Source organism: Ursus americanus, chromosome 34 (genome assembly GCF_024610735.1).
Source record: "Ursus americanus isolate L20-20 chromosome 34, mUrsAme1.1.p, whole genome shotgun sequence".
Lineage (NCBI taxonomy): Eukaryota > Metazoa > Chordata > Mammalia > Carnivora > Ursidae > Ursus > Ursus americanus.
In genome coordinates, this window is record NC_142160.1 from 798,822 (window position 1) to 815,864 (window position 17,043).

Here is a 17,043-nt window from a genome sequence, read left to right on the forward strand (position 1 = left end):
TAGCGGGCGGGGGCGGGGCCCAGTGAGGGGAGGGGTTCAGGGCTGAGTCAGTGATATAATAGACGTCAACGAGGGTAGAGCTCAGTGAGGGCGGGGCTTAGAGCCCTGGCATTGGCGGAGAGGCTCAAGGAGCGCCCGGAGTGGGCGGGTCGCAGTGAGGGGCGGGGCCAAGGACTCCTGATGGCGCCTTAGCCGCCACTGGAGGAGGTGGGGCTCGAGGGGGGCGGAGCTTAAGGCCCTCGAGGCGTCGCCGCCGACGCTGGGGGCGGAGCATAACGGGAAGGGGCGGGCTTAGTGAGGGCGGCTTGGTGTTGCGGCGGGGAGGCCGCCGACGCCGGAGCGAGGCCTGCCGGGGGGGCGGGGCCTGCCGGGAAGGGGCGGGGCGAACCGAGCCTGGCGGTGGCGGACCTACAACCTGACCGGCGACGGCGACGGGGGGACGGGCCGGCCCCGGCCGGGCGCGCGCCGTGCCGCCGCCATGACAGGTGAGCGCGGGTCGGGTGGGGGTCCTGTCTGCCATCCCCAGGCCGGGCGCGCGTCCGCGGTGGCCCCCAGGGTCCGGTGCCCCGATGTTGCCCCGGCCACAGCTGCTCGCGGCCGCGGTCGCGGTCGAGTGACCTTGGTCCGTGACCGCCTCCCGGTCGGCGGGCGGACGACAGGCCGGGGGCCGGGGTCGGGGCCTGGGAGGTCCGCGGGGGCGGGGCCGGAGCGCGCCTGTGGATGGGGAGGCGCTGGGGGGGGGGGCGCGGCGGCCTGACAGCGGGAGGAGGGGGTTCTGTGGAGTCCTGCGCTTCTGTGAGGAGCTGCAGCCTCTCCAGCCTCAGCCACCTGACGTCCAGAGGGGCGCGTCCCGATGGGACTCTGCTGCGTCCCGGGACAGGCCCCGGGGAGCTGGGGACACAGACTCAGCCGCCGCCCCCTCCCCCAAGGCTTTGTGCTCCTCGCCAGGCGCCCCTACCCCCTCCAGCTTCGGGCCCCTGCCGTCCCCCCCCCAGAGCCTGTTTGGACTGGAGAACCCACTCCATCCTGTCCCAGCTGAGCAGGGCCACCTTGCTCTGTGGAACTTCCACAGTGGGAGACACCTGGTGATGGTGATGGGTTGGCGAGGGACCCCATGACAGCGTGATCAGGGAATGCTGTTGCTCCCACACAGCTAGTTCCCAAGTGCCCCACTCTTCCACCTCTAGGGGTGGTCCACAAGTCCCCGCTCTCTCCCCCGAGCTCACTGGAGTCCCACAAACAGGATTTCAGGGACAGGACTGGTGTCTTCTGGGACCACAGTGTCCCAGCCTAGGTCAGAAGAGAACCTAGCTGCCTCCCATGCCCCTGTCATCTCCCTGAACCCTTTTTATTTGTGGCTGCTGTTTCCGAGCCCCTACTTTGGGCTTGGCCCCGAGTCAGAGTTAGGTGTCTCCCATCCAGAATTTCTGTAGGATATCCTCTCTGTGTGGAGGAGGAAATGAAGGCTCAGGTCGGACAGGTGCCAAGCCCCAGGCCACCCGGGTGGTCAGTGGCAGAGGCAGAACTAGGCCTGGGTCCCGCCCAGGCCCTCTCAAGGTCCTGTGGGAGCCTCCCCACCTGTCCCTTTCTCACAGTCAAGTCTGAGTGACGAGCCTCTTAGAGATCCCTCCTGTCACAGCCCTTTACTTTTGGGATGGGTCGCTGAGGCCCAGAGAGTGCAGGCCCAGGAGGGTCAAATGGGCAGCTTTGCAAACCTACAGGTGTGAAGTCCCTGGCTCACTGTCCCTGTGCACTGATGGGGTGCCTGCCTTGTGCTGATTCTGGGGCCTCCATGACAGGTTATAGGATGAGCATTTGGACCCATTGTGTCTGCTCGGGGCCAGTGCTGGCCAGGTGTCACTACAGCTATTCCTGTTGCTGTGGAACCAGGCCCTGCCTTGTGTGCTGGGGAGTGAGCCCTCTCAGTTCCACACCTGAGGCCAGATCTGGCCCTGAAACAGGACGGAATTCTGGGAGGGCCAGGAGCCAGGGTTACTCAGCAAGGCCTCTGCAGGGGAGGATAGTGAGCTGAGCACCACTTGGCTGGGCAGGAACCACAGGACAGGTGTTCTCATCCTTGGGCAGGGGTCCTAGGTAGTATGGTGCAATTGGGGGCCCCTATGCAGGATGGCTCAGCAGCCTGGGGTAAGAGCAGGCGGGCAGCTCCCACAGGGCCTTGAGTGACAGGCGGGGGTAAGGGGTTGGGGGTCTGTGGTCCTGGCACCAGCTGGGCAAGAAGGTGGAGCTCGGCAAAAGAAGCTAGCACGGTCCTGCTAGAGCATTCCCCTCTATCCTGTAGAACTGTCTGGGATTATCAGTTAGGATTGGGGACCAAAGTCATTTCCTTTCCTGTGCTTTTTCGTTCCTGGGTGTGGCCATGTGGGTGTGGTTAGCATGCACAGTTTCCAGCCACCAGAGAAAGCTTTAGCCCCAGGCTGTGCCACTGTGCCAGGTGACTCACGCTTGCGGCAGTAAGACTCCATCTCGCTAGTGGCTGCCGCGGGGGGAGCCGCTACAGTGTGCTGGCCGAAGTCCACGGGTTGCCCTGGGCCTTGGCCCTTGGACCAATATCCATTCAGGAATTCTTTAGTGAGAGCCTACTGTGTGCCTGCCCTGTGCACACACTGCAGAGGCAGCAGTGGGCAGAACTGCCTGGGGCCAGACCAGGAACAGATTTGATGCAACTAATGGTACAGTTAATGAGTGTGATAGTTAGACACGTGGAAAGTCTGGATGTCAAATGGTTGCCACAAAACCGTGTGTGGGTCCACCCTCCATCTTCACTCCCTAGCTGGCTGTCGTCTTAGGCAGGTACCGTATCTCTTTGCCATGCCTCAGTTTCCTCATCCAGAAATGGGGGTGGTGGTCTTGCTCGAGTGGCAGAGCTGATGGAACGATGAGGATGATCTGTATGCCTAGAACTATGGACTGCCTGGTCACGGGGCATACCATCAACTGTGGCCACTGTTCCTAACTCTTGAATCAGAGAGGCTGTCAGTGGGGAAGCCGGATGATCAGAGAGGTCTCTCCCATGTGGCCATGGCGGGTCTTTTGGTGACCCGTGGGTGGCTTCCTTAGCATGCTGGGGCTGCTGATGAGTCCGTCTTCCAGGTAGATTCAGGGCCTGGAAGGATTCAGAAGTTATAAATTCATATTTTTGAGGGGGAAAGAGAGCAGCCAGGACGAGGCGGCAATGGGAGAGAGAGATGAGGAAGATGTGGTGTGTTGAGCCGGCCCCAGGGCGGAAATCAGGGAGACCGTGCTCGTTCCCACATGATGACCCCGTTTTTAAACATCAACTTTATTGAGAGATTATTTACTTACAAAAAGTGCACTTACTTTTAATGAAGAATTTTATAAATTTTGACAAATGTATATGTCCATGGAAATACCAGCCCAGGCCCAATGAAGTCAAACATTTCTGTCACTCCAGAAAGTTCTTTCATGCTCCTTCCCAGGTAACCCACTGGACCCAGGGATTCATCTGCTTTCTCTACCTTCCATTTTTTCTTTAAAATTTAACAGTGGAATTTCCAAGTAGGATTTCTCTTTATTTAATACATTTTATTTTTAGAGAATTTTTAGTTTATAGAATATTGAGCACATAGTATAGAGAGTCCCATACTCCTCCCCCCAACCAATTTCCTTTATTAATAATATCTTGCATTAATGTGGTACGTTTGTTACATGTGATAGACCAATATTAATACACTGTTACTAACTAAAGCCCATAGTTTACATTACAGTTCGCTCCTGTGTTACACATTCTATGACTTTTGAAAAGTGTGTAGTGTCCTATATCCACCACTACAGTATCACACAGAGTAGTTTCACTGCCCTAAAAATCCCCTGGGCTCTGCCCGTTCATCCCATGCTCTTGCCTCAGCCCTGGCAACCTCCGACCTTTCTACCACCTCCACAGTTTTGCATTTTCTGGAATATCATCTAGTTAGTATGTGGCCTTTGCAGACTGGCTTCTTTCACTTAGCAGGATGCATTTAAGTTTTCTCCTTGCCTTTTTGTGACTCCAAAGATCTCTTTTTATCCCTGAATTATATTTCATTATAAAACTGATTAAACAGAACCACTGCTCAGTTATGTATTCATGCGTGTGTGTGTGTGTGTGTGTGTTAAAATGTGCAGAAGACAAAATTGACCATTTTACCCACTTCAGTGGCATTACATACATGCACAGTGTTGTGAAACCATCAGTACTTGTGCTCCCAGAACTTCGTCATCACTCCAGGGGGAAACTCTGTCCCTGTTACATGGCAACTCCCTTCCTCCCCTGCCCTGGGCTTCCGGTAATCACCGTTCTACTTTCTGTCTCTAGAATTTGCCATTCTGTATATTTCATGTAAGTGGGAATCATATAGTATGTGTCCTTTTGTGTCTTTATTTCACTTCACGTGTTTTCAGGGTTCTCCCGGGTTGTAACATCCACGTCTTAGAGGTCCGTTCCCTTTTATGCCCGTGTAACCTTCCACTGTGTGCATTTACCGCATCTCATTTATCCACTCCTCCGTATGTGGACTCTTGGGTTGTTTCCACTGTTTGGCTACTGTGAATAAGGCTGCTCTGAACATTGGCGTGCAAGTATCTGAGTCCCTGCTTTCAGTTACTTGGATGGAGCGTGTACCCAGGAGTGGGATTGCTGGGTCTTGGGGTGAGTCTGTGTTTGACTTGCCTGTTCTGCAGAGTGGCTGCCCCATGTTACAGTGCCCCAGTCCTATTCATACAGAGCTGTGTATGTGTGAAGTGCTTTCTCATCGTGCTTTTTTCTGGGTTTCCCTCGGGTTGAGTGACTGAGCATCTTGGCGTGTGCTTAGTAGTCCTTTCACGTCTTCTTTGAAGAAGTGCCTTGTCAAGTCCTTTGCCCATTTTTGAATTGCATTATTCATGGGTTTTGTTGTTGTTGTTGTTGTTGTTGTTGTTGTTATGGAATGATAGAAGTTCTTTATATAGTCTGGATATTGTCCCTTATCTGTTACATGGTTTGCAAATATTTTCTCTCATCCTGTGAGTTGTCTTTTCTCTGCACCAGCCTCCGCCCCACACACTCAGAATAGGGTTTCCTTCTGGTCTGTTTTGTCCCATTGGCCTTATGCCGGCATCACGCTGTTCTGATCACCGTAGCGTGGTGGGAAGTTTTGAAACCAGCGTGAGTCTTCCAACTTTGTTCTTTTTCAGGAGGGTTTTGGCTAAGGTCCCTTTTAGGATGAAAAACAAGAAACAGCTTTGGAGTTTGGATAGGAATTGCATTGACTCTGTAGATTAGCTTGGGAGTATTGTCATCTTCACAACATTAAATCTTCCAATCCATGAACAGAGGGTATATTTCCATTTATATGTATCTTTTTAAATTTCTTTCAGTGATGTTTTGAGTTTTCAGTGTACAGGTCTTTCACCTCCTTGGTTAAATTTATTCCCAAGTATTTTATTCTTTTTGATGCTGTTGTAAAGGGAATTGTTTTCTTAGTTTCCTTTTTGGGTTGTTCATTGTCAGTGTAGAGAGATGCCACTGATTTTTGTGTATTGATTTTGTATCTTGCAGCTCTGTGGAATTTGTTGATTAATTTTGACGTTTAGGGTTTTCTATGTATAAAATCATGTCACCTGCAAAAAAGAGAATATTACTTCCTCCTTTTCATTTGAATACCTTTTATTTCTTTTTTTTGTCTGACAGCTCTGGCTGGAACTGCCAGCGCTGCCAAGCTGACTAGGAGTGGTGAGGGGAGGCGTCTTGCTTGGTTTCTGGTCATAGGGGGAAAGCTTTCGGACTCGGCCACCACGGAGAATGTTTGCTGTGGGCTCGTCATATATGACCTTCGTGATGTTGAGGAGATTTTCTTCTATTCTTGATTTATTAAAAGTTCTTTTTCTTTAATCAAAAAAGAGTATCGAATCTTGTCAAGTCCCTTTTCTGCACCATCTGAGATGATTGTGGTGTGTGTGTGTTCACTTCATTCTGTTAATGTAATGTATTACTTCGATGGGGGATCATATGTTGAACCGTCCTGGTCTTCTGATGTAGAACCCTTTTAATGTGCTGTTGGATTCAGTTGACTAGTATTTTGTTGAGGATTTTGGCATCAGTATTTGTAAGAGATATTGGTGTGTGGTTGTCTTATATCCTTGTCTTGTTCTGGTATCAGGGTAATGCTGGCCTCACGGAATGAGTTAGGAAGTGTTTCCTCCTCTCTGTTTTTGGAAGAATTTTAGAAGTGTTGGCATTTAAACGTTTGGTAGAATTCGCCAGTGGAGCCGTCGGGTCCTGGGCTTCTATTCGTTAGGACAGATTAATTTATGATTTAATCCCCTTGCTAGTCAGAGGTCCATTCAGATTTTCTCTGTATTTGTGTTTTGGTTTTGGTACATTGTGTGTTTTTTAGGAATTTGCCCACTTCATCTCATTTGTCCAATTTGTTGGCTTACAAATCTTCATAGTATTCTTTTGTAATCCAGTTTATTTCTGTGTAATTGGTAGTTTTCCTACTCTTATTTCTGATGTTAGTCACTTGAGTCTTTTCTTCATGTGTCTAGCTAATGGTTTGTCAGTTTGTTGATCTTTCCAGAGAACCAAGTTTTGCTTCTGTTTTTTTTTTCTATTTTCTGTTGCATTTATCTTTGCTCTAATCTTTATTAATAATTTCCTCCTTTCTGTTATTTTCGGGCTCGTTTGCTCTTCCCTTCCTGCTTCCTTAAGGTGTGACATTAGGTTGTTGATTGGAGAGCCCTCCTTTATTGTAAAGTTTGCACTTACAGCCTAAATGTCCTCCTCTGAACTGCTTTCCTGGAACCCCTTAAGTTTTGGTGTGTTGTATCTTTATTTTAATTTGTCTCAAGGTATTTTCTCATTTCCTTTGTGATTTCTTCTTTTGATCCATTCATTCTTTCACTTTCACATGTGAATTTTCCACTTTTCCTTCTGTTACCGGTTTCTGGCTTTATTCCATGTAATCAGAAAAGACCCTTTGTATAATTTCAGTCTTTTTAAATATATTATGACTTGTTTTGTAGCCAAACTTGTTTTGCGGTCTCTCCTGGAGAATGTTCTGTGTGCACTGGAGAAGAACGTGTACAGGCCCAGCTCTGAGCTATTGTGGGTTTGTTTCCAGACAATAAATAATTGTTCCACCACAATGAAGTGAATATTGCAATCAAGTGAGTCCAGTGGGTGTCTTAGTTCAGTGCGCGTCAAAGTTCCGTTTACTCTGCTGCGTTCTATCAAGGGCACAGTAGAGTCTGTCTAGCGATGTGTAAACCCCAATTAAAAATATTTTATTGCTAAAAAATGCTACCGATCATCTGAGTTTTCAGCAAGCCATAATCACTGATCACAGATTGCCATAACAATTATAATAATAATGAAAGTTTTGAAGAATAAGAAGTTTAAATTGTGCAAATTATCAGAATGCGGCACAGAGACACAGTGAGCAAACGCTGTGAGAAAAGTGGGGCCGATAGAGTTGCTCCACGCAGGGCTGGCACAGACCTTCAGTTTGTAGAAACGCAGTCTCTGTGAAGCACGGTGACATGCAACGTGCCTGTGGTGTTGGGTGGAATGTCCGTGTGTCCGTGTGCGTGTGTCCACGTGTCTCTCTGTGTGTGTCCATGTGTGTATCTGTGTGTCCACATGTCTCTGTCCATGTGTATGTCCATGTGTTAATGTGTATGTGCGTCCGTGTGTGTGTCTATGTCTCTGTGTATCCACGTGTCTCTGTGTGTGTGCCCACGTGTCTCTGTGTGTGTTTCTGTGTGTGTCCGTGTGTGTGTCCACATGTTCAAGTGTGTGCCCACGTGTCTCTGTGTCTGTGTGTGTCTGTGTGTGTCCACACATTTGTGTGTGTGTGTCCACGTGTCTGTCCAAGTGTGTATGTCTGTGTGTGTCCATGTGTGTGTGTCCACGTGTCTGTCCAAGTGTGTATGTCTGTGTGTGTCTGTGTGTCTCTGTGTATGTGTGTGTCCGTGTGTGTCTGTGTGTCTGTGTCTGTGTGGTTTATACTGCAGCTCGCCCCTGCACTTCCCTCTGTTCTGGCTGTTATTAAGGTGGGGTACTGACGTCTCTAACTATTCTTATTATTCATGATTACTAAATCTTTATGATTTGGGGGGCTCTGATATTTGGCGCCTGTGTGTGTTAGATGTTTTTGGTCAATTGACCCTTTTATGAACATAGGATGTACTTCTTTGTCTCTTGTACTCGTCTTTGGTGTGAAGTCTATCTTGTCTCCTATTCGTGGAGGCCCCTGCTCTTCCAGCTTCTGTTTGCCGCCAACACCTGTTCCCCTGCTCTCGCTCTCAGCCTGTGGGTGTCTTTGGATCTGAGTCTTTTGAAGACGGCATGTGGTTGAGTCATACTTTTTTTAATCCTGAGAGGGAAAAGAACTCTGTTCCTCCTCTACTCCTACCCCCAGCACTCGTACTTCTGAGGCCCCTGCCACGGCTGGTCGCCAGATGTGTGGTCTCCCCTACATCGAGCAGCTCTCCGACATGAGCTGTGTGTCTCACAGTTCAACTCTCGTGGGACACCGTCTCCCTGGGGATGGCCTCCAGTCCCACCTGTTCGGGGCTCAGTCCTATACGGCGCCCCATCTGCAGACGTGTCGCCAGGCCAGCCAGCTGCCACCCATGCTTGTGACGGACTGGATGTAAATCGAGGGTCCCACGACCCCGTTTTTGGTTTAGTCACTTGCTGCAGCTCACAGAACCTGGGAAAACACACTAGGTGCTATTGCCACTGATTCCAGAGGACATTCGAAAGGATACAAGTGAATCTCCACAAAGACGAGACGCTTAGGGCGAAGTATGCGCGAAGGGGCGTGGAGCTTCCATGTCCCTGCCAGGCGGACCACCTTCCCAGCACCTCCAGGTGCTCAGCAACCTGGGAGCTCTTCAGACGCCATCCTTTAGGGGTTTTATGCAGGTTTTTTTCGTTTTTTGTTTTTTTGTCTTTTTACATAGGCACGATTAGTTAAATCCCTGGCCCTTGGTGGTCAATTGAGCCTCCAGCCCTGCTCCCTTCCCTGGAGGTCGGGGTTGGGTGGACCGGGAAGCTCTGAGCCTCTGTGTGTTGACGTCACTGGCAACCAGCTCTCATCCTGTGATTCTTTAGGGGCTTTCGAAAAATCACCCCATTCACAAAGTCAGACGAGGCTGAAAGGGGCTTGTTAGGGACAACAAAAGGCACCCTTCCCCTTCATGGCTCATCCCTTAGGAAATTCCAAGGGTTTAGGAGCTCTGTGCCAGGAATTGGAATGAAGACCAAATAGCTGTTTCTTACTATCAATCACAGTATCACAAATCCATTTTGCCAATCTGTCTTTAATCTGTTTACATTTAAAGTAATTACTGTAATTACTAATAATGAATAATTCATTTCTGCCTTTTCGCCATTTGTTTTCTGATGTCTTACAGCTTTTTTGTCCTTCACCCACTACTGCCTTCTTTCATGTTTGGTTGACTTTCTGTAGGAACACATTTGGTTTTGTCTCTATTCCGTGGATATTTTCTTTGTGGTTACCGTAAGAATGACACATAACATCCTGAAGTTCTAACTGTCTAATTGGATAGATAGACAGTGAATTCCAATCACATACAGACACACTGTTCCTGGGCAGCTGCCTGCGCGCAGCCCCCGTCTGCCGGCGGGTGGGACGGCCGAGGTGCACCTGTTCGGGTAGCTGACACCATGGAATCGGGACTCTCCCTTGCGGATCCTGGGCCTCCCACCAACCAGTAATCCATCCCTGGTCTTTAGAGGCCTGTTGTCCTAAAGAACATTCTTAATGGGAAAGCAGGTGCACAGTGAGGCTTTAACATGGTCCTGAAAGAAGCAACAAAGGGAAAAGCACCGTGGCCCATGCTGTTCTGCGGCGGCTTCTTCTCAAGGCCTTGCAGGTGTGGCGTGTCCGTGGCCACGGCAGCACGGGCCCCCAAGGCCTGCGCTCCTGACCCTGTGAGAAACGCTGTGGGAGCTGCGGGGTTAGGCCTTCTCCAGGCTGTCTGGGCTTTTCCACAGGGCCCTGAGGGGGTCCCGTGGACAGCACACTCGGCCTCTGTCTTCTGCGGTGAGCTCTTGGGCATAGAAGAGAGGGGCCAGAGTCTCCACTCTGCTTCTGAGCCCTTGGGGTCGTTCCCACACACTAGCACCCCATCTCTGATGAGGGGGGTAGCAGGACAAGGCGGGGTCCGGGCTGTGCGCACCCCACATAGGTGGGACGTCAGCAGCTGTCCTGGTGCTTACAGCTGATGTGCCTCCAGGGGACCTGGGGGCCATGCTGTGTGTGGTGTGGGAGACCTGCTGCCCCACCTCCACCCCAGCCGTCCTGGCTCATGGCCTCCGTGCTCTCTGCTGTTTCAGAGCAGACCTACTGTGACCGCCTGGTCCAGGACACACCTTTCCTGATGGGCCATGGACGCCTCAGTGAGCAGCAGGTGGACAGGATCATCCTCCAGCTGAACCGCTACTACCCCCAGATCCTCAGCAACAAGGATGCGGAGAAGGTAATGGGGGGCATGTCTCCCGTGGTTCCCTTCCCCCTGGGCTGGGAGGAAGCAGAGCTGGGGGCAGGGCAGGACAGCTCAGAGGTGAAAGCCCGCCTCCTTGCAGTGATGTTGGGCCCAGAACATCAGCTCTGCGAGCCTCAGTGTCTTCTTGTGTCATCGGAGGCTGCTGGCGGCTGTCCAGAGATGCGGGAGCAACCCAGGAGACAGGACAGCATGCCCCCATGCATGACAGGCCTGGGAGTGGCGTGCCAGGGGGAGGGGCGAGGCGTGGGGCTGCTGGCAAGACTCCACCCCAGTGCCACAGGGCTCTGCCCCTGCCTCGTGCAGAGGTTCAAAAGTTGACGAACATTCGGGGACACCGAGGGACAGTGGGTGCACCTTGCCTGCACCTCCCTTTCTCTGATTCCCCGTCAGGGCCAGGGCTTTGGGGTACAGGGCCCCCCTCCAGCTGGGTGACTGAGTGAGCCCTGCTCTTGGAGCTGCAGCTCCCGCCGCTGGTGCAGGGCAATGGTGCCTCATGCAGGGCTGTCCACAGGGTTAGGGGCCTCTCCTGGGGACAGCTGGAATCTACATGGGCCCTGCTCCTGCCTCAGAAGCTTAAGTTATAAAAGTGTACAGTAAGTGAAAAAGCACGGGTAAAATTTATACCTTATTATTGTAAGTCTAATATATTGTGTACAAATTTGAATTTGAAATGTTTCAGACGTTTATACAAAAAAAAAGGAGGCTCCTGCATATACACACCCACGCTGTTCCACTCCTCGTAGTTTCCATGGCCCCTGCCATATGCTTGTCTTTGCCACGTAGTTTCTGGTTCATTTCTGGTTTCAAGTGGAATGGTACGCTGCCACCAGGTGGCAGCACCAGGCCACAGCCTCCAGGTCCCACAGATCCAAGCCAAGAGCCCAGTTCACTGACCTTTAGAACCACACATTTCTCCATCAAACACATCAAAAGAGCTTGTGTTCTTCTGCTTAAGCCTTGTTTTTATTTTTTATTTTATTATTTTAAAAAATATTTTATTTATTCATTTGTCAGAGTGGGGAGGGAGCACAAGCAGGAGAAGCGTCAGGCAGAGGGAGAAGCAAGCTCTCTGCTGAGCAGGAAGCCCGATGCGGGGCTCCATCCCAGGACCCTGGGATCATGACCTGAGCCAAAGGCAGGCACTTAACTGACTGAGCCACCCAGGTCCCTTAACCCTTGGTTTTTAAAAACTTGAATCGCATTCCTGTAGACTGTAAACTACAGGAAGTTATTCCTTTCACCCCATTGATTTCCTGTACTGACCCTACCATTTGGGAGTTTATTATATCCTTTTTACAAGTGAGGAAACAGAGTCGTAGGGGGTGAAGTGACTTGCCAAATTCACACTGCGAGCCATCAGCTTCAAACAGTTGGAATATTGTCACCACTCTCCTTCTCGAGACTGTGTCTGGCCCCCACAGGGAGGGAGTGCCAGGACTGGTGGCTGTGCTATGGCCACAGCCCCGCCTGGGGTGCTGCGTGGGTGGGCCGTGGCCCTGGGTGGTCTGGGGTGGTCAGTTGCTGCCTCCTCTGGGTGTGCTGAGCCCCCCGAGCCCCCCAGCTGCCCGTGGCCCTGCCCCTCCAGCCTGACCTCCCCTTGCACCCTTTCCACTCCCAGTTCCGGAACCCCAAGGCGTCCCTGCGTGTGCGGCTGTGTGACCTCTTGGGCCATCTGCAGCGGAGCGGCGAGCGGGACTGCCGGGAGTTCTACCGGGCCCTGTACATCCACGCCCAGCCCCTGCACAGCCGTCTGCCCAGCCGGCTCGCCCCGCGTAAGTGTGCCCGGCCCCTCACCGGAGGCCATCTCCGCAGCGGCCCCCAGAGAGAGGAGGGAGTGTTTCAGATGCAGAGATGGTTGTCTCTGTCTCTCGTGGGCCAGTCTGTACACAGAAAGTAGCATCTTGTGCGCACAGCTCTGCCCTACCCTCGAGCCTGGCGCACTGGGAATCCTTATGCTTGCGTTGGAGGCGGCTCGCGGCTGTACCAGCCTTGGGCAGACTGTCCCCCCTTCAGAAGCCGAGGTCGCACCCACAACTGCGGATGCCCGGGGGATCTCCGTGGTGTGGGTGTTTCTGTAGAACAGTCTCGGGCACAGGTGGCATGTGTGTTCGGTTTATAGTCTCGCCGGAGTGCTCAGGAGGCGCGTGAGTCCCAAGCTGCTGGGTTGGGGTGGGGGAGGTGTAGGTGGGGATGGTGGCTCAGTCCTGAGGCCTCTGTGCCCTGGTCCCCTGGAGGAGGGGCTGCTGTCCCTCAATCCTCTGCTGTGAAGCTGGAGGCCTGAGGGACAGGGTGTCTCACCTGCTCACCCCAGGACGCTCAGCTGGGACCCAGGGCTGGTGTCCCTGACCTGAGGGTGGGCGGCAGGAGTGGGCCCTGAGCTCTGGCCCAGGACCAGCGCATCATACCAGCCACTGGGGGGCCCACAGCCTGGCTGGCAGTCAGGCCCCTTCCAGGCTCCTGGGCCACCGGCAGGTAGCTGGTTGGGGAGTTCTGGGGAGAGCATGCTCCCTGCCCTCATGTGGACATCAGACTTGGGACAGGCAGGCGTTCATGCTGCATTTGGTGTCTGCATCCGCAGGGAATGATGGCCCCCAGCCCGTGGCCCTCAGGGTCTCAGGAAGTGGACAGAAGGAAACACAAAACTCAGGGTTCCATGAGACTGGTCCCAGAGTCTCCTCTCTGGTGCTGACTCCCCCAAGCCCGGCCCAGAAGGCTGGGTGCCTGTACCACCTGGTCCTGCCCAGCCTGGGGGCCCCCAGGGTTGAGGGGAAGGAGCCTGAGCAGGCCCTTGGTTTCCTGCGGGCGGGGCAACCCCCTTCCTCTGGCCCGCCCACCACTAACCGAGCCCTGTGATTTTGTTTCCAGAGAACTCAGATTGCACAGAGCTAGACTCAGGCACCGTGGGCCGCGAGCTCAGTGACAGGGGTAACCACCTCCGCGTCCCCCGCCCCTTCCCCCCGCCCAGGGCTCCGTCTCTGCCTCAGGGGCTGCTCCTTTCCAAGTCAGGCTCGGTCCTGGCTTCCCGTTGCACGGGCCCCAGGGTGCTTGCTGGGGCGCCCCGTCCTCCAGGCTCAGACAGCCACTTGCTCACGTGCCCCCTTTCTCCCCAGGACCCGTGGCCTTCCTGGCCTGCCTCGGCCTGGCCGCGGGGCTGGCGCTCCTCGTCTACTGCTGCCCTCCAGGTGGGTGCTGCCTGACCAGGCCCAAGCACCGGGTCCCCTGGCCTCCCTGTGCCTCAGTTTCCTCACCTGCACAGTGGGAGAGTGGCAGGGCCCACCTTGCAGGGCACGGGAAGAAGAGAGAATGTGGGGCCCCGGTTCTCAAGCCCACCACCCCCAGGGGGAGGGGAATGACAGCCCCTGATGGGAGGCAGGGCGCAGCTGGGCTCTGTCCTTTGTGGGGCCTGGAGCAGGGCACCCACCTCTGGCACCTTCATGGCTCAGCCCTGACAAATGGTTGGGAGGCCTGTGGCCCAGCGTGGCAGCTGCCATCCCTCTCCTGCCATTCTGGGCCTGTCACACCTGTGCATGGGGAGCCCGCGCTGGGCAGGCCTGCTTGGCAGGGACACCCCGTGTCACTCGGCAGTGGGGCTTGGTGACACATGGGGCTGAGAAGGCACGTTGGTGGCAGTTCCTGAGACCACCTTGTCTTCCAGACCCCAAGGTGCTGCCAGGGGCCCGGCGTGTCCTGGGCTTCTCCCCCGTCATCATTGACAGGCACGTCAGCCGCTTCCTGCTGGCCTTCCTCACAGATGACCTGGGAGGGCTCTGACGACCCCCGCCTGCCCGCCACCCACCAAAGAACCCCCGCCTGCCCACCCAGGGGCTGGCCACTTCTTTTCTAAATGCTTGTTTTTCACTATTTATACTTTTTTAAGAAAGTTACCTTCACCTGACAAAGATGCTCAACAATATTAAATGTTGGAGTCTTGTCCTTTTTCTCAGGAGTGTTTTCTAGATGATTCTGACCTGAGACCCTCTCGCATCTCCAGCTGGTGGGCAGACCCTGCGCCCGGTGTCCCACAACCAGCCTGGGGCCAGGTCCTGCTCAGGCTGGCCCCCCGCAGTCCCTCTCCCAGTTGCGTCCCCGTCAGCTCCTCCCCCAACAGCCTCCTTTTGGGGAAACGGAAGCATATTTGTCAACCCAAGAATCACCATGAGTTTGCATTTTCCGTGGGAGGTTTCCGGAGATGCCAGGGCTGGCCAACTCCAGGAATGGCAGCTGCTCCCAGGTTTCAGGGCGACAGGGCACGGGGAGGGGAACTAGTGGGGGCAGAGGAAGCAGCTTCAGGGCATGGTGCCCCACCCCCACACAGCCAGCTCTGGGGTTAATTCACTCATTCCTGTGCCCAGGTGGGCAATGAGGGCCAGGGCTAGGGAGAGCTGAGTGCAAGAGCCCTCTGGCACACCTGGATGGGACAGCATGGCCTACTCCTCGCTCTCCATCTCTGTGCGGCAGGCTCTGATGTGTCTCCAAACTCGGAGCCTCAGTTTGCCCATCAGTATAATGGAAACACTCCTGGGAGAACTTGAGCAGGCCTGGGACAGCACTGCTCAGTTAAATGCTGTTCCCCAGAACTCTCTCTGTGAATTTACCAGTTTCTGGGAAGGTGCATCAGATGCATATTTCTCTCTGGGACACCCCGGTGGGTGGAGCAAGCGTGGTTGCTTGCATTTGGCTGTGAGGACACCCGGGCCACCCTGAGCCACTGGGCTGAATAGAACCCCTGCAGCTTTGCCTACACGAAGGTCCTCTTGACTTTGCTCAGGGCCCAGGTGAGGACTCTGTGAGCCTGCCCATTCCCCAGCTGTCCCCCTCCAGGGCCTGACCGGGGCTGGAGAGACGTACTGCATTTCAGATCCCTTGCAGCCAGGTCCCCATGCGAACGACTCCCATCACTGCGGAGGCTGGACTGGAGGCCGCCTTCTCGCTGGCCTGCCAGACCAGGGGCCTGGTCCCTGTCCCTGCACCTGCTCTGGACTCTGAGCTCGGGGGTGGGAGGGTGGGGGGCAGAGGTTCTGGAGGTCAGCAGACCCCTGAGGCTCAGCCAGGCATGTCCTACCTGGTCTGCAGCCATTCCACCCATCATAAGGGGCCGAGATGCCACTTCCCAGGGTACATTTCTTCCTGGGCAGGTGCCCTGGGGTGTTCTCCATGTTTGTCCCTCTCTCTGAGAGACACAGCTGGGAAAAGGTGACAGACACACCCTGGTGAAGGTGACAGAGACAATGGGTCAAGGTGATGGATGCTCCCAGGTAAAAGTAAATTCAGCCACTGCGTGAAGGTGCAGGCATGGCTCGCCCCCAGGAGGTGAAGAGAGGTTTCTGGAGTGTTATAATTTTACCTCAGCCGATAACACCTCCTATGTTCTGAACATTTGTGTCCCTCCAAAATCCACAGTAGTGAAACCTAACCCCCAAGGTGATGGTGGTAGGAGATAGGGCCTTAGCGGGTAATTAGATCATGAGGGTGGAGCCCAAGAGGGATTAGTGACCTTATAAAAGAGACTCCGGAGAGCCTGCCACGTGAGGGTACAGCGAGAAGAGGAAGCTGTTCTCACCAGACACCGACTCTGCTGAGGCCTTGATCTCAGACTTCCAGCCTCCTGAAGTAAATGTCTATATGTATCAGCCACCCAAACCAAGACAGCGCCTTTGAAGAAACATCCCAGGGACAGACAGGCCCAGCAGGCCAGTAGCGGGGAAGGAAGGTCCTGCTGCTGTCCGCCACCTGAGACCTGTGAGGCCTCCACTCCTTAGGGCCCTGTGGTAGGGTTCCTTCCCCGAGCAAGGGGTGGTCGGTCCTGCCTCAGGTCTCAGGACCCAGCTGGTGAGCTGTGGTGGTCTGCCAGGGCATGAAAGGGCACCACAGGTCACAAACTCCCCTGCTCCCCCTGCCCCAGCTGCTCTAGGCCCTCACCGTTAGTCCCTGTGGTGAGGGGACTGGAACCTCTCATCTACAACTGGAACCACTCATAATCCATGCCTGAGCACCTTTCACGTGCTGTGTCCATAGCTGGCATGCTCTTTCCTAAACCCCCATGTATTTAACCTTCAGTCTTTGGTAAAATGTTACCTCCTCCAGGAAGCCCTTCCAAATACTACAGTAACAAGAGTAGGTCCTCATCGTGGCTACAATAGTACTGAGATGCCATTTCTACCTCCAGAAGAGTTCAGGAGCTGGGAGAGGCTTCCTGGGGTGGAGAATAGTTCCCAAGATTAAATATGTCACAGTTGTGTGAGGAGGGTTAAGGACAGTGAAATGACATGTGAGGAGCGTGTGTGGAGGTGTGAAGTGGGAGGTGATGTGAGGGGGTGTGAGGAGGGTGTAGGAGGTGTGAGGGGGTGTGAGGAGTATATGAGGAGGTGTGAGGAGGGTGTGATGAAGTTGTCAGGTGGTGTGAGGAGGTGAAAGAAGGATGTGAGGAGATGTGAAGAGTATATGAGGGGGTGTGAGAAGGGTGTTGGAGGTGGGGGAAGCAGGTGGGAGGGGGTGTGAGGAGTATATGGA

At 53.8% G+C, this 17,043-nt stretch overlaps 1 protein-coding gene across 2 annotated transcripts; it reads left to right on the top strand.

Annotated features, from left to right (window-relative positions):
• Window positions 1-333: 333 nt before the first annotated feature.
• On the top strand, window positions 334-14,471 carry CARD19 (caspase recruitment domain family member 19). 2 transcript variants are annotated; one of them, XM_045772589.2, is made up of 6 exons: window positions 334-485; window positions 10,364-10,506; window positions 12,152-12,305; window positions 13,399-13,458; window positions 13,644-13,715; window positions 14,189-14,471. In XM_045772589.2, the coding sequence occupies exons 1-6, from the start codon at window positions 479-481 to the stop codon at window positions 14,302-14,304; spliced, it is 552 nt and encodes a 183-aa protein (XP_045628545.1). In that variant the 5' UTR covers window positions 334-478; the 3' UTR covers window positions 14,305-14,471. The 2 variants fall into 2 exon arrangements, with proteins under 2 accessions (XP_045628545.1, XP_045628544.1); XM_045772588.2 differs by lacking the exon at window positions 13,399-13,458.
• Window positions 14,472-17,043: the final 2,572 nt, after the last annotated feature.

Coding starts and splice junctions, on each gene's coding strand:
- CARD19 (XM_045772589.2), top strand. Junction 13,459..13,643: donor CCGCGAGCTCAGTGACAGGG/GTAACCACCTCC, acceptor CTTTCTCCCCAG/GACCCGTGGCCTTCCTGGCC. Junction 13,716..14,188: donor CGTCTACTGCTGCCCTCCAG/GTGGGTGCTGCC, acceptor CTTGTCTTCCAG/ACCCCAAGGTGCTGCCAGGG.